This window comes from Onychostruthus taczanowskii, unplaced genomic scaffold (assembly GCF_017590055.1).
Source record: "Onychostruthus taczanowskii isolate IOZ18803 unplaced genomic scaffold, ASM1759005v1 scaffold24, whole genome shotgun sequence".
Lineage (NCBI taxonomy): Eukaryota > Metazoa > Chordata > Aves > Passeriformes > Passeridae > Onychostruthus > Onychostruthus taczanowskii.
Window position 1 is genome coordinate 964699 of NW_024499684.1, and position 26429 is coordinate 991127.

The following is a 26429-nucleotide window of genomic DNA, read 5'->3' on the forward strand; positions in this document are numbered from 1 at the left end:
GTTCTTGTTGGAGGTACATTTTGTAGGACTTATTCCAAAAGGTGATGGAACTGCTTTCTGCAAAAGCAGCCAAAAAGGGGGGTTTTGTCCTGTAACACCTCTGGCACCACTGTGTGTGCCTCTGCCGGGCTCCCAGCACCCCTCACCTGCACCGGGGCTGGCCCAGGGGGTCCTGGGGGGTGGTGGGAGCCCAGCAGGTCCCACCGGGCTGGGAGGGGACCCGGCACAGCCGGGAGTGCTGGAGGGCAGGGACAGAGCGAGGTGAGGATCCAAACCCTCCTGGGAGGGGCTGGGGGTCAGGCAGGGCCCCGGCACAGCCTGGAGCCCTGGGATGGATGTTGGGAAGAGGCTGGGGAGCCTCCAGGCTCGGGATCTGCGCGGCTCGGGGGGGGGGTGAAACCATCCCGAGCTGGTGCCAGACCTGCTGGGGGTGGGCACCGCACCAGGGACCCCCCGAGCTCCCTTTGCCCCATGGCAGGAACCTTCCATCCATCCCTGGAACCCTGCGGGGGTGCCGGCCCTGCTTTGGGGTGGTTACAGCACCTCGGGGGCTGTGCCTTCCAAACCCCGCCGCCTCACAGGGGTTTGTCTCTCGCACACGGCTGTGCCCGTGCTCCCGAAGTGGCTGCTGTGATTAGAGCTGTAATCTCCGTGCCGGCTTTTACATTTCCGACCGGAGATGGGAATTAATGCGATTCCCGTGCCCGCCCTTTCATGCGTTCAACAGACGCCGCTTGCTCGGCAGCGCTCGGAACTTTGTTCTCATCCTAAGGGGGACCAAATCCCCAAATTCCTGCAGATCCCTTGGGAATGGAAGCTGCTGCTGGATGGGGCGACCCGAGGAGCTGCAGCAGCAGGAGGAGGAGGAGGAGGAGGAGGAGGGGGGCAGCGATGGGGATGCTCGGGGCCGGCACGGAGCGCGCTGCAAGCTGCCCGGGCCAGCCACGTGGGCAGGGCTGGCCCTCAAGGTGACACGTGTGACTTCACCTCCGATGTTTACGGCTCTGGCCAGCGCACGGGCTTTCCAGAAGCGTCCAGCCCTCGCCGGTCCGAGGCCAGCAGGGGCGCGGGGCTGTGCCCGGCGTGATGTTTTTGGGGACCGTCCCCCGGCCCCGCTGCGGAGCCGCCGGCACGCCGCGGCCGCTACAGATGGTTCCATGAGAAGGTTGCGGCTCTTCTTCCCGGTTAAGCCCCGCAGCCACGTCTCTAATTACAGCTTTGAGGCCGGCGTGCGGCTCCAGAGGGAGAAGGAGCGCCGCAGTCGCTTCGGATGATTCGAGGCTGAGCGCTCTCGCGGCGGAATGCTGGCGGCACGCACCGGGACCGTGGGCGGCAAGAGCGCCGACGAGTCCCTGAAGCTGAGGAAGCAGTCGGTGCTGTCCCTGGGCAGCCGGGACAGAGCCCTGAAGAGCTCGGCCGAGGGCAGCAAGGAGGGCCGAGCCCGGGCCGGGCAGCCCCAGCAGCGGGCGCGGCGCCTGGCGCTGCTGCGGGAGCTGGAGATGAACTGGTACCTGCGGGTGTGCGAGCTGTCCCACGAGTTCACCATCGCCTACACCACCGGCATGCCCCACAGGTACGTCCCTGCCCGCCGCCCTCCGTGCTGCTGGCCGGCGCCATCGTGGCCATAATAATAATAATAATAATAATAATAATAATAATAATAGCAATAGCGACGATACTAATCACAGCGATGGTAGTGATAGTAGAAAGGTCTTTGGCTTTGTCTGATTAGTAGAAAGGTCTTGGCTTTGTTAAGTCTGATTTTTCTGGTAATGCGTGCTTTACAGAGATGAATATCCTGCAAACTTGTCTGTTGATAGCCAGAACTTCTCCAGCACGAGCTGCGTGTGGTTGTTGAGCCTTGTTTCTAATTTGCCCAGTGGTTTCGTTTGTGTTTTGAATAGAGCAGAAAGTTGCTGCTGTCGAGAAGGGACCGTGTGGGTCCCTGTCCCCCCTCCCTGCCCGGGGGCTCAGCCTGGGAAGGAGCCCCCGGGAGGAGGAACCTGCAGTGGCTGCATCTCTCATCCCATCGGTCTTAAATGTCTCAGCCTCCCGAATCTGATCTGCTCCTTTAAAAAAATATAAGGGGATCTTGGTATTAGTGGAAATTAGACGTGCGAGTCTCTAATCTCCTGTGCGGGGTCAGACCCTCACTGAAATCGGAACCGCAGCAGGAACGGCCCGGGAGCGAGCCGGGAGCGCCCGGGGCAGCTCCGGGACCGCGGGGAGGGGAGGCTTCCTCCTCCTCCCCGGGGATTCCTCCTCCTCCTCCCCTGGGGGCATTCCTTCCCCTTCCCTTCGGTGGTAGCCAGGGTTCCTGCTGAGAATCGGCCGAGACCTTCCCCAGTCCCCGGCAGGATGGGGGTGCCTGCGGTGCCCAGCACAAACAGAGCTCTCACAGATGTGCTTGGGTGAGAAATGAGTTAGAATGCCACAACGATAAAAATTAGGAAGGGGATAAGTGAAAGGAAAAGGAAGTAAAACTGAGAGAAGGAGCAAGTGGGTGTTGATGCAGGAGTGTTCATGAGCACCCGAGGGGAGCACGAGGGGTCTGGGGCTGGGAGGGGGCAGATTCTGGGCCCGGTGCCCCCCAGCCCCCCTGGCCTGTGGCTGGCACCCAGGGGCTCCCACAGCACCGTAAAAACCAAGGGCTGGGGAATAACTCCTGGGAGAGAGAAGTTTCTAAAAATGCTGGTCCATACAAGCCCTGATCCTCCAAACCAGCACAGCCCTTGCGTCCAGAAAACTCAGAGGAGCTTGCAGAGATATTTCTCAGCCCTGGTTCACCTTGCATTATAGATGAGCTGGGACTGGCAGGTGGTAAAACCAAAGGCAGCAGCTGCAGCAGAGATCACAGGTACAGCCCTGGAGTTAAACTGCAGGGAGGAAACACGGGGAACAGGGCAGGGACAGCCTTGGGGACACAGCAGGGACAGCCCTGGGACACCCTGCCCTCCCTTGAGTGTCCTTGAGCTGCAAAGAGCTGGCTTGAGATCCCCCCTGCACCCCCCATGGGCTCAGCACTGTGAGAACAGGACCCCCACCCTTGGGCAGGACCTGGGGACACCCAGGGCCACCCATGCCCTGGTGTGACAGTCACACAAGAAGAAAAACCGGGTAATCCCACTGTTCCTGCCAAACTCCCCTCTGTGACATTGAATTATGAGCTTTTCAAATGTATTCTGGGGTTGGGATCAGTCTTTCTTTATCTGCTTTGAAAGATTTAAGGATTAGTTGAGTTCATGATACATCCATCACTTGATTATTTAACTTATTTTTCTAATGTATTTGGGGCTGAAATGGGGTGAGTTTTTAAAATAGAAGAGTCTCAGACATCTGCCTCAGTGGCATGAACCAGGCCTTGGCAGGATTGTCTGCTGTGACCAGAAAAGGTCACTGTGGCCCTTCTGGGATGGAGACCATAAAACCCTCCCTGGATTGTTCAAGGCTAGGGTCAGGGCCGGCCTTGGAGCAGCCTGGGACAGTGGGAGGTGTCCCTGCCATGGCAGGGGAGTTTGCAATGAGATGGTTTTTAAAGTCCTTTCCAACCCAAACCATTCTGTGGCTCTGTGAACCAGAACCTTTTGTGTCTGCAGCTCAGCAGTGGTGAAATCCTCGTTAACATCATCGTTTAGTTCATAAGAATTGTCACACCGCGGGAGGCTGCAGATGCTGGAGATGTTCCCAGAGCAGGTAACCCCAGCTGGGAGAGCTCTCCCTGCACTGTGACAGAACAAGATGTTCCCCTGAGCTGCAGAGGAGATGCCTGCAGAGTTCATCTGCTCAGCCCAGGGCCTGAAATACCCCCTGGGAGAGCACTTGCTGTGTGTTTATTGGCCTTGGGTTGAATCCCAAGCAAATATTTCCCATTATCTAAATATAAGACCTGGGAAACGGGGTCAGCGCTGTATTCCCACCAGCATTCCTCACCCCTGGGAGAGCCGGGCCAGGAGAGGGCTCAGCAGACGAGCCACGCTGGTGATGCCCAGGGTGGGCTTCGGCCAAGATCACCAAAGGGGCTGGCTGAGGAATGTCCGGGGCGGCAGCAGCGCTGCCCAGCTCTGCGATCCCGGCGGGTTCAGCTGCGGGCAGCGGCTGAGCGGGAGGTCCCGGTGCTCCCGGTGGTGCCGGTGCTCCCGGTGGTGCCGGAGGTCCCGGTGGTGCCGGCGCTCCCGGTGTGCCGGCGGTCCCGGCGGTCCCGGTGGTCCCGGTGGTCCCGGTGGGCAGCATGCACCTGTACAAGGCGGCGTGTGCCGACATGCCCCGGCCCCGGGCGGGCGGGCGGAGGGCGGGCGAGACCCCCCGGGCTCGGAGCGCTGCCCCCGGCTGGCCCCGACCCCGCAGCCCCCGCAGCCAGGGCAAACAGCTGGAGAGGTTCCTGCAGCTGCACGGGCTGGGCGCCAGCGCCAGCGCCCGCCAGAGCGGCACCATGAGCTACAGGTACGGGGCTGGGACACCGAGAGCCGAGACACGCCCGGCACGGCCCGGGGGGATGGCACACCTCGGGGGATGGCACACCTCGGGGGATGGCACAGCCCGGGGGGATGGCACAGCCCGGGGGATGGCACACCTCGGGGGATGGCACACCTCGGGGATGGCACACCTCGGGGGGATGGCACACCCCAGGGGGATGGCACACCTCGGGGGATGGCACACCTCGGGGATGGCACAGCCCGGGGGATGGCACACCTCGGGGATGGCACAGCCCGGGGGATGGCACAGCCCGGGGGGATGGCACACCTTCGGACGATGGCACACCTCGGGGATGGCACACCTCGGGGATGGCACAGCCCGGGGGATGGCACAGCCCAGGGGATGGCACAACCTGGGGGCTGGCACAGCCCAGGGGATGGCACAACCTGGGGGCTGGCACAGCCCGGGGGATGGCATGGCCCAGGGGATGGCACGGCCCGGGATGATGGCACACCTCGGGGGGATGGCACACCTCGGGGGATGGCACACCTCGGGAAGATGGCACACCTCAGGGGGATGGCACACCCCGGGGATGGCACACCTCGGGGGGATGGCAGACCTCGGGGATGGCACACCTTGGGGATGGCACACCTCGGGGGATGGCACAGCCCGGGGGGATGGCACAGCCCGGGGGATGGCATGGCCCAGGGGATGGCCTGCGGACGATGGCACAGCCCGGGGGGATGGCACACCTCGGGGGGATGGCACAGCCCCAGGGGATGGCACACCTCGGGAGGATGGCACAGCCCGGGGGATGGCACACCTTCGGACAATGGCACACCTCGGGGGATGGCACAGCCGAGCCTTGGCTGCCTCAGGGGCTGTTCTGGTCCCTCTGGCACTGTGGGAATGAGGGTGGCTTTGAGCAAAGCTGGGTGCTGTGAGCTGTTCTCTTAAAATGCTGGATCTGATCTCTCTCTTAGCGCGTTAATGGCAGTCGTGGAATGGTTTGGGTTGGAAGGGTGAAAGTCCATCTCATCCACCCCTGCCATGGCAGGGACACCTTCCACTGTCCCAGGCTGCTCCAAGCCCTGTCCACCCCTGCCTTGAGCAGTGCCAGGATGGGGAAAACCACTCTGAATTCTCCAGCTCAGGTCCTGAACCCTGAGACCCTCTCTGTCCTCATGGGGCAAATGGAGTGAGAGCCCAAATCTCTGGTTGGGTTCAGGATGGGAAATACACGGCTTTTGGGTTAGAAGGGTGTCCAAGGGAAAGGGTGTCATCCCTGCAGGAGCTGGAGCAGCCTGGGGACAGGGGATGCTGGCTGGGGATGGAGGGTGAAGAGACACTGGTGTGCTCAGTCCAGCAATTGTCATTGTGCCTTGCTTCCAAAGAAGTTCCCTTTAAAAGGATGAAGCCCTGTATGGAAAGTTTACTAGTTCTCTCTGCTTCTAAAAAAAGCAAATTTTCTTTGAAACATTTGCTTTCCCAGGAGGTTGATCTTTGCCCGTGGCCAGTCTGAGCTTAAAACTGAAATAAGGCACCGTGCCTGGTGTTTTCATGGATCCAGCTCAGCTGTGCCCCAGCTTTCACTGCTGGATGGGGAAATTTGGTAACAATGCCCAGGGTTTCACAGAGTGGGGCTGTGAAAGAGCAGTTTTGGAGTCGGGACCAGCAGAAATGGCAAAGGGCTTTGTGCCACGGTGCTGCTGGGCCAGCTGGGCACCCTTGGAGCAAGCTGGGCTTAGAGGAAGGGAGCTGAGCCCACAGGGCAGGGGGATGAAATGGGAGAGTGTCCCAGGGCCTTGGATGGGCATTCCAGGGCCATGGATGGGTGTCCCAGGGCCATGGATGGGCATCCCAGGGCCATGGATGGGTGTCCCAGGGCCATGGATGGGTGTCCCAGGGCCTTGGATGGGCGTCCCAGGGCCATGGATGGGTGTCCCAGGGCCTTGGATGGGCATCCCAGGGCCATGGATGGGTGTCCCAGGGCCTTGGATGGGCGTCCCAGGGCCATGGATGGGTGTCCCAGGGCCTTGGATGGGCGTCCCAGGGCCATGGATGGGTGTCCCAGGGCCTTGGATGGGTGTCCCAGGGCCATGGATGGGTGTCCCAGGGCCTTGGATGGGTGTCCCAGGGCCATGGATGGGTGTCCCAGGGCCTTGGATGGGTGTCCCAGGGCCATGGATGGGTGTCCCAGGGCCTTGGATGGGTGTCCCAGGGCCATGGATGGGTGTCCCAGGGCCTTGAGCAGTGCCAGGATGGGGAAAACCACTCTGAATTCTCCAGCTCAGGTCCTGAACCCTGAGACCCTCTCTGTCCTCATGGAGCAAATGGAGCGAGAGCCCAAATCTCTGGTTGGGTTCAGGCTGGGAAATACATGGCTTTTGGGTTAGAAGGGTGTTCAAGGGGAAGGGTGTCATCCCTGCAGGAGCTGGAGCAGCCTGGGGACAGGGGATGCTGGCTGGGGATGGAGGGTGAAGAGACACTGGTGTGCTCAGTCCAGCAATTGTCATTGTGCCTTGCTTCCAAAGAAGTTCCCTTTAAAAGGATGAAGCCCTGTATGGAAAGTTTACTAGTTCTCTCTGCTTCTAAAAAAAGCAAATTTTCTTTGAAACATTTGCTTTCCCAGGAGGTTGATCTTTGCCCGTGGCCAGTCTGAGCTTAAAACTGAAATAAGGCACCGTGCCTGGTGTTTTCATGGATCCAGCTCAGCTGTGCCCCAGCTTTCACTGCTGGATGGGGAAATTTGGTGACAATGCCCAGGGTTTCACAGAGTGGGGCTGTGAAAGAGCAGTTTTGGAGTCGGGACCAGCAGAAATGGCAAAGGGCTTTGTGCCATGGTGCTGCTGGGCCAGCTGGGCACCCTTGGAGCAAGCTGGGCTTAGAGGAAGGGAGCTGAGCCCACAGGGCAGGGGGATGAAATGGGAGAGTGTCCCAGGGCCTTGGATGGGCATTCCAGGGCCATGGATGGGTGTCCCAGGGCCATGGATGGGCATCCCAGGGCCATGGATGGGTGTCCCAGGGCCATGGATGGGTGTCCCAGGGCCTTGGATGGGCGTCCCAGGGCCATGGATGGGTGTCCCAGGGCCTTGGATGGGCGTCCCAGGGCCTTGGATGGGTGTGCCAGGGCCATGGATGGGTGTCCCAGGGCCTTGGATGGGTGTCCCAGGGCCATGGATGGGTGTCCCAGGGCCTTGGATGGGCATCCCAGGGCCCCTGTGCTCGGAGCTGTGGCAGGAGAGGTCCCGGGGCTGGCAGGAGCACTGCTGTCCCCAGAGAGATCCCCTCGTTCCCTGGGGCTTCTGGCCTGGAAACTCGACACCCTTTAATGAGCAATTCCTTTGCTCCTGCTGGTGATCCTAATCCCAGTGGCAGTTGTGTTTAAAAAGACTGGTGTCCTTTTCAGGACAGGAAAACCCCCGTTTATCTTGTTCCTCTCTAATTCTGCACTTTTCACGGTGTCAGTGCATGCAGACACGGTTTAACCTTGCTCCTCCCTGCGGAGCAGAGGTGGGGGCTCACGGTGTCCCCAGGGAGGGCTGTGCTCCCCTGCCTGAAATGTCCTGTGCTCTCTGTCTCTGTGTTCTGCTGCACCAAAACGTGCCCAGCCCGGGGGAGAAACCTGCAGAGAGCTTGGGGAGAGAATTTCTGTGGGCTTGGATGTGAGAGGGCGTTTAAAAGCCATAGGAAAAGGTGATTAATGAGAGCCCGTGGGACTGGTGTGGGGCACTGGGGCTGCCCCTGCACGCTCCTTCAGGCTCCTCTGTTTCTTGCTTACTGAGTGGGGTTTCCCTCTTTCAGCAGAGCCATCAGTCACGGGGAAATGGAGCATGTGCTTGGCTTCTGTGGAAGCTGATGGACTCGAGCCCCTGCTCCCCTTTAAGTGTGTGCATTTTTCACAGCTGACAGAAGCAGCTGTGGCTCACTGCCCTTCCCACGCAGCCAGAGCTGGATGCTGTGGGAGAGGGGCTGGGCACAGGGCTCTGCCGGGGCAGGGATGCTCCAGCACTTCCCACCTGCTGCTTCCACAGGGTATTTCTCTCCCAGAAGCACAGGGACTTTCCTCTCTGACTGTGAGCTTGGACATTTTCTTCTCCTGCCTCCTGGGTGTTTCTTCAGCTCCCTGTGGGTCCAGTCTGAAGCCAGCACAGTGGCAGCTCCTTTTTAAAGATTTATTTAATTACATGTGGGAAGTAATGAATTGTGAACAAGAAACAGTTACTAAACACTTGTAAGCCGGCTCATTTACAGGCTGATCAGCTCTTTTCCCTCTCGTTGCTTCAGCCAGTGCAGCTCAGCTCTGCTGTCACAGAGGAGCCCAAAGTGTAGCACTGCCTGAGCTGGGCTCGTTTCTGGTGACAACGGAATTCCTCTCAGATGAAACACCGTTTACAAAGCGAATTTGGTGTTTGTTACCCAGCGAGGTGTTTGCTCCCAGCTCCTCCCCGTGCGCTTTGCTGGGCTGAGCTCTGGCTGCCAGCCCTCCCCAGGCTCTGCTCCCTCCCGATTCCAGCCCGGGCAGCTGCTCCAGGGGAAATCCTACAGGAGATGTGTCTGCGAGAGCACCCAGGCAGCCCTTGCAAAGCTGCTGGCAAATGTTGGGCTGGGAAGTATTTATGGAGGTCAGGGAGCCCCGGGCACTGCTGGGTTAACCCTGCCGCAGCTGGGCTGGGGTTGCTTTCCTGGTTTATCTGTTTGTGAGCTGAGCTTCTGCTCCAGGAGGGAGGGAATTCTTCCCACAGCACAGAAATCCCTGGCAAACCCTCCTCCCTTGGGGTGTCCTGCAGGCACCCCTGAGCTCCTGCAGCCCATCCCAAGCCCATCGCTGTCCTCTTTCTGTTGCTTTTGTTGGTTAAGCACCTAATTAAACCTGGCAGTTTAGGATTGTGAGACTCTGGTGCAGAGACTGGCCGGCAGGCAGCCCTTTGTAGGGTGTTCCCTTCCCTTACTCCTTTTCTCCTTCCCCCTTTCCCCTCATCCTTTTTCCTTCTCCCTTTGCTGAGTGCAGTGGGAGCTGTGAGGAGCTCCCCAAGCCCTTGGCCATCCCATTCCAGGTGGATTCAGCCTCCTGGGGTCTGAGGGTGGGATTGTCCCTGCCCTGGGAGATTAAACAGGCTTTTGGCTTAGGGAAAAGATGATGGGCAGGGATTACAGATGTGTTTAAATCAGGAGCAGCCTGCAGCCAGTCACTCACCGTCTCCCCCAGCACAGGAACTGGGGCAGGGGGGAGCAAAGGACATTTTGTGCCACAGGTTTGGGCACAGAAAACCCTTTGGCAGCCTCTAGTGAGCTGGGGAGCTCCTGACAGGGATGTGCTGTGGGTGCTGGAGGCTCCAGCAGGTTGAAGGTGTCACCAGGTGTCAGCCGAGGCCAGCTGAACACCAAGGGGAGATTTAATCCCAGGGTTACACCCTGCAGAGCTCCCCCCGAAGAGGGGAATTTGGGAATGATCCCTTTGCCATAGCTGCTCTTCCAGCCTTCCTCAGCGAGGCCCATTTTGTGCATTGAGGCTTTAAAATATCTAATCTTTAGATGGCAAAATATAGGAGGGCTCTTGATGGGGTCCTGTAATCCTGCACTGTAATCCTGTCCTCATCTGCTCTGAGTGCTGCTGCATTATATTTATTGGGAAATATCTCCCAGCCCTCATGTTTCCCCTTCTTCCTGTGCAGATTGATCCGTGGAGCTGCATCCAGCTGTGTCCTTTTTTCAATAGGCACTGCCAGGCCTCCTAAGTGGATTTTTACTCTTTTTTATTCTGTTCAGAGCACACAGCAGCTACCTGGGGCGATGGTAACAGGACACTTCCCATGTCTGGCCTTCTTCCTAATGATCCCAGCTCCTTGGGGTCTGTGTTGTTTTTGTAGGGGTCTCTCCCTGCCCATGGATGAGCTTTAAGGTCCCTTCCAACCCAAACCATTCCATGAGGATTCCCTAAATTCCTCACAGAGCCGTGCTCAGGCTCAGTGTGCTGCTGCTCCAGGGCCATTCCCACCTTCCCGTGGGAAGTTCCCGTGCTGTAGGAGCTCGCTTTTGGGGGAAAACAAAGCAGATTTTGAACCACAACACTCCCCATTCCCCACGGCTGCAGCAGATCCCAGCCGACCCTCGGCTGCTCCCAGCAGGAATTTGCACTTTTGCTGCTTTCCCCCCCCCTTTTTCTGCTTTTTCCCCTCGCTTTTTCTGCTTTTTCCCCCTGCTTTTTCTGCTTTTCCCCTCCCACTTTTTCTGCTTTTTCCCCCTGCTTTTTCTGCTTCCCCCCCTTTTTCTGCTTTCTCCCCCCCTTTTTCTGCTTTTTCCCCTCGCTTTTTCTCCACTTTTGCTGCTTCCCCCCCACTTTTTCTGCTCTCCCCCCCTTTTTCTGCTCTCCCCCAGCCCTGCTGCAGCCGTGGGGTCTGGCTGCCCGGGCTGGGCTGGCAGGTGCTGCTCCATCCCAGATCCAGGGCAGGAGCTCCTGCTGAGCCTCCTCCTGCCCTGCAGCCGCTCCTCTCCGCGGGGCTGACTCCAGAGTTTGGGATGTTCCTGGCTGTATTTATAGACAGGTTTGAAGGCTGCAGCCTGGGATGAAGCTCAGCCCACGTGGGCCTGGATAACAGAGGTTTTGTCCGGAGTCTTTGGGCTGACTTTGGGATGTGCTGAGAAAGGGATGCTGCCGGATGCTGCGCCGACACAAAACGCTGAGCAAATTTGGGAGCAAAACCTCCTCCCGTGGCTTGCGGGTTTATTTCAAGGCTGCCTCCTTTAGGAATGATGATAAATCCAGGCCCTGGCAAGGCTCAGTGCCAGGGCACAGCAGGTCCCGTGTCACCAGCCTCGGTGCTGACTGTGCCTGGCACGGCTCGGGTGGGCACGGCTCAGGTGGGGCTGCTCTTTGCGAAAGAACTTTGGGGTTTTTTTGCAGTCTGAGGCAGCCAGGGCACTGCTCTGTGGTTTTCCCCACGCTGAGTGGAGCACCCCTCTGTTTGTGCCTCTGTCCTGGTGCGGGGAGGGCCGTGGGCATCCGGGGAGGGGAGCCTGGTGGAAGGAGCTTTGCCACGGACAAACCTCCTGTGCAGAGCTGTCTCTGCCTGATAAGCCTTCTCCTCCTCGTTTCCAGTGTGTTTTCACAATTGCTGCCTTCAGCCCTGTGCCAGAAGGGCTCCAGAAGCCGGCCCAGTGTTTCCATCATTCCAAGGGCACGGCTGCTGCTTTTTCCAGAGGTCTTTGTGGAGAGCTCCGGGATCCTTGGAGAGTGCAGGGGAGCAGGCTGAGGCTGCTGGGGAGCTGCTCCCCCTGCTCCGGCTGGGCTGGGGGCTCTCCCCCCGGCCTCAGCGTCCCTCCCCAGCTGAGGAGATGAAACCGGTTTTTCTCTGCAGAAAAAGACACAATCTGTAGATTGCAGGAGCAATTATTCATTTCCCCTGAGGGCCTAATGAGCGGTTATGCATTTGGCAGTAAGTAATGATCCTCTTGCAAATCTTTTTGTTAATTAAATGGGCGCCTTTCCAGTGCAAAAGTGGTTGTTCAATGTTTGGGATGTGCCCAGAGACCGGGGACTACTTGCCCGGCCAGCACTGGCCTGGGAAATGCAGAAATCTTGGCTCGGAAGTGCTTGGCAGTGGCTGGAGGTCACCTGAAGACTCGAGAGTCCCTTGCACTTGATTTACTAAAATGGCATTGCCCCTGGATCCCTGGCAGTGCCAAGGCCAGGCTGGACACTGGGGCTGGGGCACCTGGGACAGTGGGAGCTGTCCCTGTGGTGGCACTGGGTGGGATTTAAGGTCCCTTCAACCCAAACCATTCCATGGCATTGTGCTGCTCTGAGATACACCGTGCTCTTGCTTCGTGGGCCAAAAAAAAAAAAAAAAAAAAAAGCTTAAAAATGGTTAAAAGCCTTTGCAGAGAATTCTGGAAGTGAAAAGAGCAAAGGAAAATTCGGGAGCTAAAGAGTCCCCAGAGGCCCTGGCTCCTGCCTGGCAGCAGAGTGCTGTGCCTGCACCTGCTCAGGTGAAGAGCAGATTCCCGAGCCCCCGAAATGCTGATTTTTGAGCAGCAGTGTGGGCTGGTAACTGGGAGGCAGAGCAGTGCTGACACAGCGGGTTTTGCCAGCCCCTCCCCCGAAGAGGGAAAAGGATCCATTAAAATTAATGGGGCTGGAGATGGTTCCCTGCTAATCTGCTGGGCTTCAGCAAGCACCATTGTCCTGGTGCCGTGCTGGTTCTCCTCTGTGACTGATTCCAGCAGATTCCAGTTCTTGGGGATGCTGCTGGGCTGAGGAGCTCTGCCTGGAGCAGGGAGCAGGGTCTGTGCCAGGTCTGTGCCTGCAGCTGGTGGGATTCCACCCTGTGTCACTCACGTTCACATTAGAAATGCTGCTGCAGCTCAAAGGGAGGCTCTCAGGAGAAGACTTAAAGTTCTTCTTTGAAAAATGCAATTTGGGAAGGTGGTGTTTTTAATAGTGCTTATTATGCAGTGGTGACTTATATAAGATAATGACTGATGGAGACACTTGGCTTTCTCTGGATTGCTCAGAGGGGCCAAGCCCCTCCATTGGCTGTAGGAGGAGGTGAAAACGGAGGGTTTCCAGAAGAGGGGGAGGTTTTTTAAGGGGTGTTCATTGGGAAAGAGTTTGCCAAACAGCCCAGTGTGCTGCAGCCGATCTTTGTGCTGTCCCTGTGCCAGTTAATGTCACAGAATGAGGAGTTCTGCCCCAGCATTGCTCCCCCGTGTGCTGCAGCGTGTCCCAGAGCAGGGCAGCTGCAGCTGCGTGCTTGTCACCCAGATCCAAACCCCCCTCCTCAGCAGCCTTCCTCCAAACAAGTTAATTTAGAGCTCTGAGCTGTTACAAGCAATGCTCGGGTGAGATTTGATGTGTGTGGATAACACAGCAATGCTCATAATTGCCTGAAATCTGCTATTCAACGAGCACAGCCGAGCTGGAAGAGCACAGCTTGGGCTGGGCTTTGTTTGGAATACATTTATCCATCAGGTGATGCCAAGCACGCGGGGAAATTGTGCATTTTGTGTATGCCCGGTGTAGAACACGAGTGTGGCAGAAGGGAAGATCATTTCTTGGCCCCGAGCTGGCACAACAGCCCTGAGTGCCCGAGGGTGCTGCTGCTGGGAATGCTGCTCTGCCCCGGGCCTGGCATGGATGCTCAGTGCCTGCATACCGTGTCAGGGGCTCCCAGGGGGAATAAAACACAAAACTCTGTGCCGTGGAGCTTCGTGCAGCTCTGAGCCTTCTGATATCACAGAATCACAGAGTGGCTTGGGCTGGAAGGGACCTTAAAGACCATTAAGTGCTCAGTGTAGCACGATACATTAATATAATGGTGACTTCTGGAGCCCTTCATGTGAGGCACTGACTCGCAGTCAGCTGAGAAATGGAATAGATAGCACGGAAAAATTAAATTACCTGCTTTGGAGCAGGGATCCAGCAGCTAATGGGCAGCAGGCACCGAGGGGGGGGTGTTGTCTCCACGGGGACAAGCAGCCCATTAATTGGATTGGGCTCTGATGAGTTCCACCCTCCGTGTCAGACACGGAGAGCTCCGGGCTGGCTCCCAGTGCCGATTCCTTCCTGTTGTACCAAGATATTCTTTATTTAATGTTGCCAGAGCTGCCGGGTCAGAGCTCCTCGGGGCTCCCTTGGGGCTGGGGGTGCCCCCACAGCCAGGGTGGGGCTGGCCTTGGACCCTGGGGGGCTTGGGAGTGGGATGGGAGCTTGGATTTAGAGCAGTGCAGAACCCCATCCTGGTTTGGGTTGGGGGGACCCCCCAGCCCGCCCAGTGCCACCCCTGCCGTGGCAGGGACACCTCCCTTCTGTCCCAGGCACTCCAAATCCCGGTGTCCAGCCTGGCGTGGGCACTGCCAGGGATGCAGGGGCAGCCCCAGCTGGATTGATCCCAGCCAGCCTTGCCTCAGGTGCTGGCAGGGCAGCGTGTGTCGCTGTCGCACGCCCCGGTTCTGTCCCTCCCGGGCGGATGGAGCCCCCGTGGGTCCCGCAGGTGACAGAGCTCGTGTGCCACCAGAGGAACCCGGGGGGGCACTGCCCCCAGCCTGGCTCAGAACCTGCCAAAACGACGCCTTTTAACTAAAAAAAAAAAAAAAAACCTGTTTAATGGGAGTTTGGATCAGTTTTCCTCAAGTGCAATTACAAATGCAAATGGAGTTTTTGATGTGAAACCAGCGGAAATGTGATGGCTGTGGGCTCGATAAGCGCCGGGCTTTTGTTCTGCAGCTCATTTCCTCGCGCAGCTTCCAGCAGCCTTATCAAAAAGAGCAAAAAGAGCAAAAAGAGCCATTCCCGGCGGGTTCAGCCGCACCCGAAGAGCTCCGAACCGCCCGGGCTGCGGGGCCGCGGCTCGCCCTGCCTCGGAACCGGGATTAACCCCGGCAAACCTGCTGGGAGCTGGAATTAATCCCGGGAAATTTTCTGGGAGCGGGGATTAATCCCGGGAAATTTGCTGGGAGCTGGGATTAATGCCGGGAAATTTGCTGGGAGCGGGGATTAATCCCGGGAAATTTGCTGGGAGCGGGGATTAATCCCGGGAAATTTGCTGGGAGCGGCTCGCCCTGCCTTGGAACCGGGATTAACCGCGGCAAACCTGCTGGGAGCCGGGATTAATCCAGTGAAATTTGCGGGGAGCTGGGATTAATCCCGGCATACCTGCTGGGAGCTGGAATTAATCCCGGGAAATTTTCTGGGAGCGGGGATTAATCCCGGGAAATTTGCTGGGAGCGGGGATTAATCCCGGAAAATTTGCTGGGAGCGGGGATTAATCCCGGCAAACCTGCTGGGAGCTGCCAGCCCAGCCCAGCCCAGCCCAGCCCAGCCCAGCCCAGCCCGCTCCGGGCAGCGCTCCCCATCCCATCCCAGCCGTGCCCGCATCAGCCCCGCTCAGGGGGATGGAAGGAAGAGCTGCGATCCCGGGAATTCTCCCAGCAGGAACCGCTCCCGGGAGGAGCGAGGAGCACGGGCTGTGTTTGTCACCGCTGCCCTTACGGCCCCGTGCGACATTCACTGGGGACATGGGGCGGGATTGCCCTGAGGTGTCCTGCGGCAGGGACGGGGGCAGCCTGGGAGTCAGGGTTTGGGATCGTTCTCCTGCTCCTGGTGTCTGAAATCAGGGTTTGGGATCGTTCTCCCACTCCTGGTGTCTGAAATCAGGGTTTGGGATCGTTCTCCTGCTCCTGGTGTCTGAAATCAGGGTTTGGGATTGTTCTCCCGCTCCTGGTGTCTGAAATCAGGGGTTTGGGATCGTTCTCCCACTCCTGGTGTCTGAAATCAGGGGTTTGCGATCGTTCTCCTTCTCCTGGTGTCTGAAATCAGGGTTTGGTATTATTCTCCCTCTCCTGGTGTCTGAAGTCAGGGGTTTGGGATCGTTCTCCCACTCCTGGAGAGAGGCTGCTGCCTGCAGTGTCTGCACTGGCTTTGGGGAATGTGGCTCTGGGGCCCTGGACAGAATGTGGGGCTGTGGCCAGCTCTGGGCTGTTGGGTAAAGTAAAGAAAGGCCTTTTTTTGGGTGGAAAAGCTCCGAGGGCTCTGATTTTGGAGGAGGACCCTGCCCCCATGGCACTGCCAGCAGCGTTTTCAGTGCTGCCATGCTTCTCCTGAGGTCTGCTCCATCCAAGGGCATTGCACACAGACTCTCACTGAGCATCTGTCTAAATGTCCAACATGGTTACAGCTCTCTTCATGAAGGCTGAAATCATATTTTTGATGTGTCTCCAGCCTGGAAGCACTGACTGTTCCATCCTGCTGCATCTCCCTGGCCCTGGGGCTGCTCTGACTGTGGGGAGGGCAGGACCCTCCAACCCTGGGAGCAGAGAGAACACCTCCAACGTTGATCATAAAGTCACACAAAGGTCTGGCATGGAGGAGACCTTGTTGTGCCCTTGTTCCACCCCCTGCCATGGGCAGGGACACCTTCCCTTATCCCAGGTTGCTCCAACCTGGCCTTGGACACTTCCAGGGATCCAGGGCAGCCACCACCTCTGTCATGGGCACTGCTGCAGGGTTGCTGCTGAATTCAGTTGTTGTATTCTCTGGACGTGGAAGAATTTCAGTTGGAGAGCTCAGGCAGGCTGGGTTGGCATCATTACTGACCCGATTGCTGGAATCACAAGCTGCTCTGGCTGGAGGGGGCCCTAAAGCCCACCCAGTCCCAATGCCCTGCCGTGGCAGGCAGGGTAAATAATTTAGCCTGTGACTGCAGCCGTGAGAAGCAGAATCTCCAGCCAGACTTTGCATCCTATTTCGAAGGAGCTCCGCCGTAAGGTAAAATTTACAAAAGGGAGGAGCAATCAGCGTGCTCAGCTCCAGCCGCGCTGGGCCAGGGCTGCAGCAAGCAGCTCAGAGCTTTCACCCAGCCCGGACTGCAGGACCTTGATTCACGGTCATAATTTTGGGCTGCAGGAGCATCTTCCCGCCTCCGGCTGCAGCCAGAGCCGTGCTGCCAGGCTGACCCTGGAGCCCTGCTCCTGCTGCCCTGCTCCTGCTGCTCCTCGTTCGGCCCCCGGGTGGCTGCAGTGGCCCCAGGGCTGGCGGGGAGGGGTCGCAGGGTGGTCACGGGCAGCTGTGTTAAACCGCATTTGCTCGATGAAGCATTTTGAGCAAGTCGTTTAATGAGCGCTCGTTGTCTTGCTCAGGGGGAAGCGCACGCGGGCGCGTTGTCACAGTGATTTGGTGGCACTGAGGTGGCACAGGGAGCCTGGGCACGGCTCGTGGCTGAGTCCCCTGCCGGGGTTGTCACGTAGCTCCTCTTCCATAAGCTCAGGCTTTTCATCATGCAGAATTATGTCACTCCAGCGTTTTACTCTAGAAGTGATTATCTTGCTCAGGAAATGAAATAAATCCCATATTTAAACACATCTTCTAAGAGACTGTAACCCCCCCCCCAAAGCTAAGCAGCTTGAGGGAAGGTGCTCTGTGGGATGTGCCGGTGCAGAGCGTGACTGTCCCTTTCTGTCCCCTCCCTGGAGCCTCAGGGCAGGGGCAGCCCTGGCAGGGGGGTGGTGGCCAGGACCCGGGTGGCAGTGACCTGGGCTCGTCCCCAGCACCGAGTCACAGCATTTGGCAGGCCAAAAAAACAGTGGGAACTCTCCGAGAGGTGCAGGGCAGAGGCAGAGCACACCTTGCAGTGCCTGGGCCCCCAGGGAGGGGAATGTTTCCAGCTCAGGGCTCTGAAACACAGCTGAGCTCCAACACGAGTGGGTGCTGCCAGCAGGGCTCCAGCTGCATCCCCCCGTCCCAGCGAGACCCCCAGGCTGTTCTGGCTGCGAGGGGCACCTTGGGCTCCGTGAGCCCATGGCTTGTGCCCCCCGATGCCCGCTCTGCTGGCTGTGCCTGTGCTCTGCAGTGCTGACTCACCGGTGAGGGCTCTGGAACCTCTGCCGGGGGTCCTGCTCCCCCCAAACCCTGCTTGAGGGTGACTCCAAGGAGGGCACCCACAGCTGGGAGTTCGTGGGTCTGCTGCATGATGAACCGTTAATCCTCTTTGGGAAAATATCATACAGTAGCTGTCTTTGCTGGGATTTAATGCTTTCCATCCTCAAAGGGATGTGCTGGGTACCTGTTAATGAGCCATCCGAAAGGAGCTCGGGCTGGTGGGTGGCCGTGGCTGGCTGCCAGCCGCCCCCCTGCCGCTGTCAAACAGCCCCCTCCTCAGCAGGGCAGAGGGGACACCCACCGTGGTGTGCCCCTGCTGCAGGGCAGGGGTCAAAGCTCTGTCACCCCGAGCTCAGACCGGGTTGTCACCACCCCCAGCACCCCCAGCTCGCTCTGCCACCGCTCCTGCTCCAGCTCTGGCTGCCTCGGGCAGGTCCAGCAGGGGGGTCCGGCCGGGGGGCTGCTCCCACCCCAAGGGGACAGGCTAGGGGCCTGGCAGTGAGCGGGGTGGGCACCAGGAGCCCCGGAGGTGCCCCCAGCTCCAGCCCCCCGGGCCGATGTAGGGTGGGGTCTGGGGAGCCCCTCTGGACCATTTCCCGTGGCCTGGGTGGGAAAGGGACCAGGGGTGACCCTGCCGTGCCACCCACGGGCACCGTGTGTGGTGGGTCTGCACCAGGGACACCCACTGCCTGTCCCTGCCCAGGGCCACTCTGCTGGTGACAGTGACTCCAGGACGGGGGTCCTGGGGGGTCTCCAAACCTGGCCACCCTCCCACCGCTCCCGTGAGCAGCTCCCCGGGCCGGGGGTCCCCTCTGTGCCCAAAGCCAGCGCCCCGGGAGGGGTGGCACGGGGCAGTGCCGGGCTGGGAGGGCAGCCCCGGCCGGGGATGGAGATGGGGATGCTTTGATCTAAGAGGGATGGGGATGGTTTTGCTTCCAAGCCTTTGCGCTGCGGCTCATTCCGCTGGCGATGCCGGGGGAGCAGGATTAACCCTGGCCCTGCTGCGAGCCGGGCGCCAGGAGCACGGCATTAACGTGTTAACTCCCTCACACACCGGAGCACAGCGATTTTCCTCCCCCTCCCCCTATATATTTTTTTTCCTTTCCCCTATAATTAACCCATTTTAACAGCGGATTGCTGCCCGCTCTAGAAGACCTCGCTCAGCGATGCCGGCAGCGATTTTTCCGGGCGGATCTGCCTGAACGCCTGCCTTCCCTCCGAGCACAAAGGAGGCCCGTCGCTCGCATCCTCCCCATCCTCCCCATCGCTGCCATCCTTCCCGCAGGCTCTGGCGGGGGATCCCGGCGCCGCTGCGGAGCCGCTGCCAGCGCTCGGCGGGCTGCCATGGGTGGGAGGTAGCGCTGCTGCGCCTGGGCGAAGGACACCGATGGATGCTGCCGCTCCTTAGGGACGCGCTGGCGAGGGACGGGGCTCGGCCGTGCCTGCTCAGCGCTTGGCGGTCCAGCGGCGCCGGGGCCGGCGCTCGCAGGATGCTGGCGGTGATTTAAAACCGGGAGGAAGGCTGCGGCGAGCCAGAGCGGCTGCGGAGCGATCAGCATGAAGGAGCGGCGCTCCGGGAGCACCTGACTGGATGGATGCTTCTTCTGCCTGAGCGGCAGCGTCGCCGCGGAGAGCCCGGAGTGAGCCCGAAGCGGTCGCCCGCGGCAAGTTCGCGTTCCCGGGCCGGCGGCATCGCGGCTCTCCCGGAGCCCCCGGTGCTCGGGGGGTCCCAGCTCGGGGCTTTGCCCGCCGTGCCGGGCAGCTGCAGCCCGCGGGGGGCCGGGGGTCCGCCCGCCACCCGGCCGGGGCGCCGCGGGCGCGATGCAAGTGTCCATCGCCTGCACGGACCACAACTTGAAGAGAAATGGTGAAGACAGGCTCATCAGCAAGCAGAACACCACCACCCCGAACGTAGTGAATGCAGCCCGGGCAAAATTCCGGACAGTGGCTATTATCGCTCGCAGTTTGGGGACATTTACCCCGCAGCACCACATTTCATTAAAAGAATCCACCGCAAAGCAAACGGGCATGAAATATAGGTATGGGCACGGTCTCGGTCTTTGTTCCCTTGCAGCTTAATAGCTCTTTACTTTGCCTGCCTGGATGCACCTGGTTTTGCAGAGGAGCTCTCTCCTCAGGTTATTAATAGATTTTTAAACTCGGGCATAACTGGAAAGCTTTGGGGCGTTTATGTTTTTGCAGGCATATGCGTTTGTGGCTTTATACCCAAAACCCTCTTGCTCGGGCAGACTCTGTGCAACGCTGTGGATTTGTGACAGTGGTGCTAAGATGGTTCCTATTAAGTGTTCAGTGTAACTAATATTGGTGCTAATGAGCAGAAGGATCAATTAGCCAGGCGTGCTTGGGGCCGGGCGGGGAAAGTTGGTTGGCAGCGTGCTGTGGAGCAGAGGCGTGTGCCGTGGGTATCAGCCCACCGCGGGGGCGGCTCACGGACTTCTCACCTGGTGCACTCGGGGAAGATGAGATCAAAGCCAATTTTAGACAAACGCAGAGAACAAGACCTCAGGCATTCTTATGGAATGCCTCCTGCCCCTCACAGGTTCTTATTCCTCCTAGCCTAGGCAGCAAAAATGAAGAATGGCTGTGAGTTGGGTTTGGAGTGCTCAGTGTGGGCAGCTGATCAGCTCTGTGCTGCCTTTGGCTGCGAGTGAGAAGGATTTGTGTGCCTTTGGGGCTGGCTTCTGCCTCTTCAGGGTGTCCCTTCCAGACACTGGTGGAGGACATTCAGACTGGGAGAAGGGGACAGCCTGGGATCTCTGCACCCTGTGCCCGAGGTGGAGCTGCTGCTGGGGGAGGCAGCTGGCACAGGAGGGCTCCATGAGCAGGCTGAGGGGCGTGGGGCTCCAGGCAGCTTTATCCTGCTAGTTCCCAGCCCGTGGGATACCAGCCAGGGCTCCCGTGCCCCCAGACCTGCCCAGGGGAGCTGCAGTTTTGTGTTAATGCTGGCTTTGGGGTCCTGGGATGGCTGCAAAGCCACTCTGGGCTCAGCACCACTCCCGGATCCAGGCGTGGTGCAGCCAGGGCAGGGTGATCCTGCAGCTCGGGAAGTGCCAGGAGCTGCAGGGATGGGAAGCAGCGTGGATGGGGTGCTCAGATGTCATTTTCTGTGGTTTCCTTGGAAGGCTGATCAATGACAGGGAGGCTTTGCCTGAGTGGAAGCCCGGCCTTTCCAGCTGCTTGTCCCTGTCCTTCAGCCATGACCAACTTCCAGCAGGGATGTGCCACCCTCTTGCCCTGGTGCTGGCAGCAGAAGTCCTCAGTGAGCCCGTGGCCAGGGCAGAGCTGCTGGTTAATAAATGTCTCCTGGAGCCAGCTCCCAGCTGGACAGGGGCTGGGGTGGCAGGGCAGGGGCAGAGTCCATGCAGGGGGATCCTGGCAGGGGCAGTGCCCATCCAGGGGGATCCTGGCAGGGGCAGTGTCCAGGGGATCCTGGCAGGGGCAGTGTCCAGGGGATCCTGGCAGGGGCAGTGTCCAGGGGATCCTGGCAGGGGCAGTGTCCAGGGGATCCTGGCAGGGGCAGTGTCCAGGGGAATCCCAGCTCCCAGGCCGTGGGGAGGGCAGGGCTTGGAGCATGGCAGAGGGCCTTGTCTGAAGGCAGGACACACAGAATCAGTGTAACTTGTCCTTTAACCACCTTCCCAGTGGAGCAGTGGCAGCCAGCAGCTCCTGTGACCCCTGACCCCTCTGGCAGCCCCATCCCAGCCATCATGCCTCAGTTTCCTCATTTGTGGCAGTCTTTGATGGTGTCCCTCAGAGACAGGACCTGCTCCCAAGCCACGCTCGCTGGCTGTAGGGGCACTGTGTGCTAATTGCCAGCACTTATCCCCTGATTTCCCCGGGCTCCCGGCTCTCTCCCAGCGTACCAACACCCCGGAGAACCGCAATTCCTTGCTCCTGCAGCCTCCAGAGTTGGGCCTTTGGGAGTCCTTTCTGCCTCATTCCTGGATTAGGTTTGGGAGTGAGGGTGGCTTGTCCCACCGGAGTTCTCACAGCCCCGGCACTCCGTCTGCCCCAGACCTGGGAGCTGCACCAGGAATAGCAGCTCGTTGGCGACAAGGCTGAGGTTTTATCTCTATGACTAATCTCTGTTTCTGCCCGCGGATCTCTCCGTGTGCAGAGCTGATTTCTCCCCAGGAGGAGCAGCGCAGGGGGATTTGGAGGAATGGCTGAGTTACCCTCGGGCTGAGCTTGTGCCGCTGCCAGGCTCGGTAACCTTCGGGTGGGGAGGCGCCTTCCAGCCAGTGGAGCTGGAATTTCGTGTTCACCTTGGAACCCCTTCCTCAGCCCGAGGGGAATCCAGAGCCAAAGGCTTTTCCCGGCGGCCGCAACGATAATTCCTTGAACTCCTCAGCTCCCTCACATTTTGAAGCTGAAGTCCTTCCCAGTTCATTTTCTGCCTGAATTACGTCCTTGATGCCGAGCTCTGCAGAGCGAGCTGCTCCAAATGCCACCCCAGCCACGCTGGCCCTCGATTCACGCTAAAAATACCGCGAGCCGCCCCCCCGGCCCCCGCGGCAGGGCTGCCCCGAGTCCCGCTCCGCTCCGGGATGCTCCGAGCCCCGCTGCCTCCCCCGGTGCCAGGCGCTCCCGATCCGCCGGCATTATGTAAAAGGGAGAGACAGCGACTACGCCTGTGACAGGGGTGGGGGCGGGAGAGGAGCCAGCTCGGGGGCTTTTCACCAAGTGACATGTTTCTGGCCCCGCTCCAGCTCGGGGAGCGAATTGGAATACGGGAGGAAAAAGTTTACGGGAATAAATGCGTTCGCCGGCAAACAGCTGCAAACGCGAGGACTCAGGTGCGTCCCCGCGGCGCTCACCTGAGCAAAGCTGGGCTCTGCCTTGGCAAAACGAGCTCTGCGTTTGGCACCTTCCCCGCCCGGCTGTGGCAGGAGCTCCCGGTGTCACCTGCGCTGTCACCGCCGGGCACAGCCTCGCTGCCTGCTCCTGCAGAGGGCTGCTCTCCTTTGTCCTTTGCAATGCTCCCCTTCAGTCCCGCTGGGGAGCCTGCCCGGGTGCTCGGGGGGAATATCTGGGATCACTTCAAGCCTTTCTTTGAAAATGATGTGGTTGCAGCGCTTGGCTCGGAAAATTGCAATCTGCCGCACCGCTGCTGGGAACAAAGGATGCGCTTTGCTTCCCGAGGTGGTGCACGGCAGGGAGGAGGCACGGCAGCCCGGGTCTGCCCGGACGGAGGTCACAGCACGGCTTCTCTCTCCTAGCTGCCGTATTTCCTTAAAATTCATTTCAGTACAATGGTCCCAGCCGTGCTGCTGGTGCCGGGGGCTGTTTGAGACGTGGCGCTGCTACCGCAGGGAACAACTTCTCAAAGTGACACTGGCACCAGCCTGCCCCTTCTCAGACTTTAAATTACATCTCAGAGAGAAGTTTTTACAATGAGGCTGCGGATGCCTTGGCCATGGGTCCTTAAGGTCCCTTGCAGCCCAGGCCATCCTAGAATTCCCAGATTCTTTGGTACCACCCTTATCCATCGCAGCTGCAGCACTGCGAAGTCTTGCCCAGAGCACCCTATCTACCCAGGAGCCTGCTCTGTGCCCAGGATGTGCCCGGAGCTGGGATGTGATGAGAACTGGGATGTGCCAGGAGCTGGGATGTGCTGGGATCTGGGATGTGCTGGGAGCTGGGCTGTGCCCGGAGCTGGGATGTGCCTGGAGCTGGGATGTGCCCAGAGATGGGATGTGCTGGATGTGTCCAGAGCTGGCATGTGATGAGAACTAGGATGTGCTGGGATGTGCTGGGATCTGGGATGTGCTGGGAGCTGGGCTGTGCCTGGAGCTGGGATGTGCCCGGAGATGGGATGTGCTGGGAGCTGGGATGTGCCGGGAGCTGGGATGTTCTGGGAGCTGGGATGTGCCCGGAGCTGGGATGTGCTGGGATGTGGGATGTGCCCGGAGCTGGGATGTGCTGGGATATGACGGGAGCCGGGCTGTGCCGGGCTCCGCCGCTGCGGGGCCGATTTGGGGCCGTCAGCAGTTCACAAATAACCCTTTTTGTCGAGCCCTGCCCGCGCATGGGCACGAGGGGCCCAATTTACAGAGCACAAGTATCTATTTGTGCTCATCCATAATTGATGGAGGCAGCTTTGACCATTAACTGCCTAAACAAAAAATTTTATCTGCAAAGGCAAAGTGGCGGAGTTCCTATTGCGGGGAGCCTGGGCAGGGTGGGGAGAGGCCGGGCACCATCCCCCGAGGTGAAACCCATCCTTCCCACCCAAAGCCGGTGAGAATCTTCCCTCTTTAGAGAGGTGTTACTAACGTTTGTAAGACAAGAGCTGAAAAACAGGGGAATAAAGCAGAAGGGAGGGCAGAAAAGGGTCGTGTCCCTCCCCAGCATTGCAAATCCGGGGGCAGCAGAGCGTGTGGGGATGGTGAAGGTACACGGAGGGATCTGTGGAACAAAAGCTGCTGACATTGCAATTCCGTCAAGGTGATCTGGGCAGATAAACCCAGAGAGAAGTAAAGTTTGCTTTCTTCCTCGTCCCCCGGGAAAGAGGAGAGATTTAGAGCAGTTTTTATGGAGGAACTGTGTGGGTGGGCAGGCCCTGGCACAGGGGATCCCTGCAGTGCCCAAGGGATCACTGGAGCAGCCGGGACAGTGGGAGCTTGGGACGGATGGCAGGGGTGGCACTGGAAGGGCTTTAGAGTCCCTTCCAAAGCTGTGGTGACTCTGTGATCGTTCTGTGGAACATCCCTGAGCCCTTCCTGGAGCGTTCCTGGTGCAGCTGCTGGCAGAGGAGGGGGGAGCCCAGCCTGGGAGGGTCCCGAGCCCCGCGGAGCCCCGGGCGGGTCTGAGAGAGCGAGCACCATCGGCTGCAGCATCCTTCCCCTTTTTCTTATTTTTCTTATTTTTCTGCGCGGACTCCCTGCCACGGGCTGGGCTCGGGAAAGCAGAGCAGCCAGCCTGATGGGCTCCTCTGAGCACGCCCGGCCCACCCGGGGCTGGAAGCTTTTGTTAAAATGCCAATTCCCTCTGTGGCACCGGCTGCTGCCAAGCGCGGACTCCCTGCCACGGGCTGGGCTCGGGAAAGCAGAGCAGCCAGCCTGATGGGCTGGGAAACGCACACGGGTCACCTTGGGCTGCACAATTCCTTTGGGAATTGCGGTGAAGCCTTGTGCTTGCCAAGGGGTGTCGGTGGAAGCAGGTATTTCTTAGCGGTGTTCCAGGAGCTGTGCTTTTTTTTCCCCCCACCCTGCGTTTCATTTTCCAAGCATTAACCATAATAACTACCTCACATATTTAGGAAATTGTGGTTTATTTAAGTCTTGCTGCAATTATGAGCAGTTTTAAACTCTCGCATGCAAATGGCACAATTATTTTGGTATCAAGTTCCAATATTGTTTCAGTACTCTCCGCATCAGGCTGACTTTTATGGCTCATCGTCTGATCTTCATTTTCCTGCTGCAAATTAAGATTAATCCAGTGAACAGAATGGATTTACGCTGAATTCACAATGCTTTTCCCCCCAGGACTGTAGCTTATAATGGCTGCAAAGGAGGCAGGAATAACTCAGAGGGGAAGGAAAAGGAACCAGTTGAGTAACCCAAATCTGCTGATTTGTGCTGCTTTCACCTTCCCAGTGGCTCCCCGGGAGTTTGCAGCTCCCAGGTGAGGCTGGGTCTGGGTTTCCCTGCTCCCATCACACTGCAGGGTCATTTGGACACACATTTATTCCCCAGCTCACTCCAAACCCAGGGCAGGGCAAGGGCATGGCAGGGCCCCTCCTGCCTGGCACTGCTGCCTTGGGGCTGGCTCTGCCACCCCCAGCTCTGCCCAGCCTCAACAACTCCACAACCCCACGGTAAATGGGCCCTTGGCGGGTGCCTGGGCTGGTGTGGGCACTGCAGGTGGATCTCCTGTTCCAGGTGTCAGGTGAAGCAAAGCTGGCTCTGCCTGGCTGTCCCTGCCCTGCCTGGCTGTCCCTGCCCTGCCCGGCTGTCCCTGCCCATTCCCAGCCTGGCTGTGTCCTGGGGCAGCGCTGCCCACCCTGTGCCCCTGCAGCCAGAGGGGTTTCTGCTGCCCAGCTCTGTGTGGCCCCGGGGACAGCCCTGTGTGGCCCTGGGTTCAGCTCTGTGTGGCCCTGGGGACATCCCTGTGTGGCCCTGGGGACATCCCTGCCCGCCGTGCGGGTGGCACTGGGGGCACGGGGCACAGCTGTGACACCCAGGGGAGCTGGGAGCTCGGCTCCCAGGGCTCCCAGGGCTCCCAGGGCTCGGCTTTGCCCGAGGAAAACGAGGGGATTTAAGGAAGCTTTTAAATAACGCACTGGGGCTTTGAAATAACTGCGGGGGTGCGCGCGGAGCCACCCACGGCCGAGGGGCACGGGCGGGACAAGGGCACGGAGCGGCCCGGCTGGCTGTCCCTGTCACCCCTGGCTGTCCCTGTCACACATGGGTGCCCTTGTCACTAGTGGGTGACACCTGTGAGTGGGTGTCCCTGTCACCCGTGGGTGTCCCTGTCACCCCTGGGTGTCCCTGTCACCTGTGGATGGGTGTCCCTGTCACCCCTGGCTGTCCCTGTCACCCGTGGGTGGGTGTCCCTGTCACCCGTGGGTGTCCCTGTCACCCGTGGGTGGGTGTCCCTGTCACACGTGGGTGTCCCC

At 59.2% G+C, this 26429-nt stretch overlaps 1 protein-coding gene across 1 annotated transcript in view; it reads left to right on the forward strand.

Annotated features, from left to right (window-relative positions):
- The first annotated feature begins 1033 nt into the window (after nucleotides 1-1033).
- KCNAB1 (potassium voltage-gated channel subfamily A regulatory beta subunit 1) overlaps nucleotides 1034-26429 on the forward strand; it is a 63112-nt gene continuing 37716 nt past the window's right edge. The window contains exon 1 of the mRNA XM_041405961.1: nucleotides 1034-1573. Coding sequence (XP_041261895.1) covers nucleotides 1302-1573 — 272 coding nt within the window. The 5' untranslated portion in view covers nucleotides 1034-1301. The remainder of the gene's footprint in view (nucleotides 1574-26429) is intronic.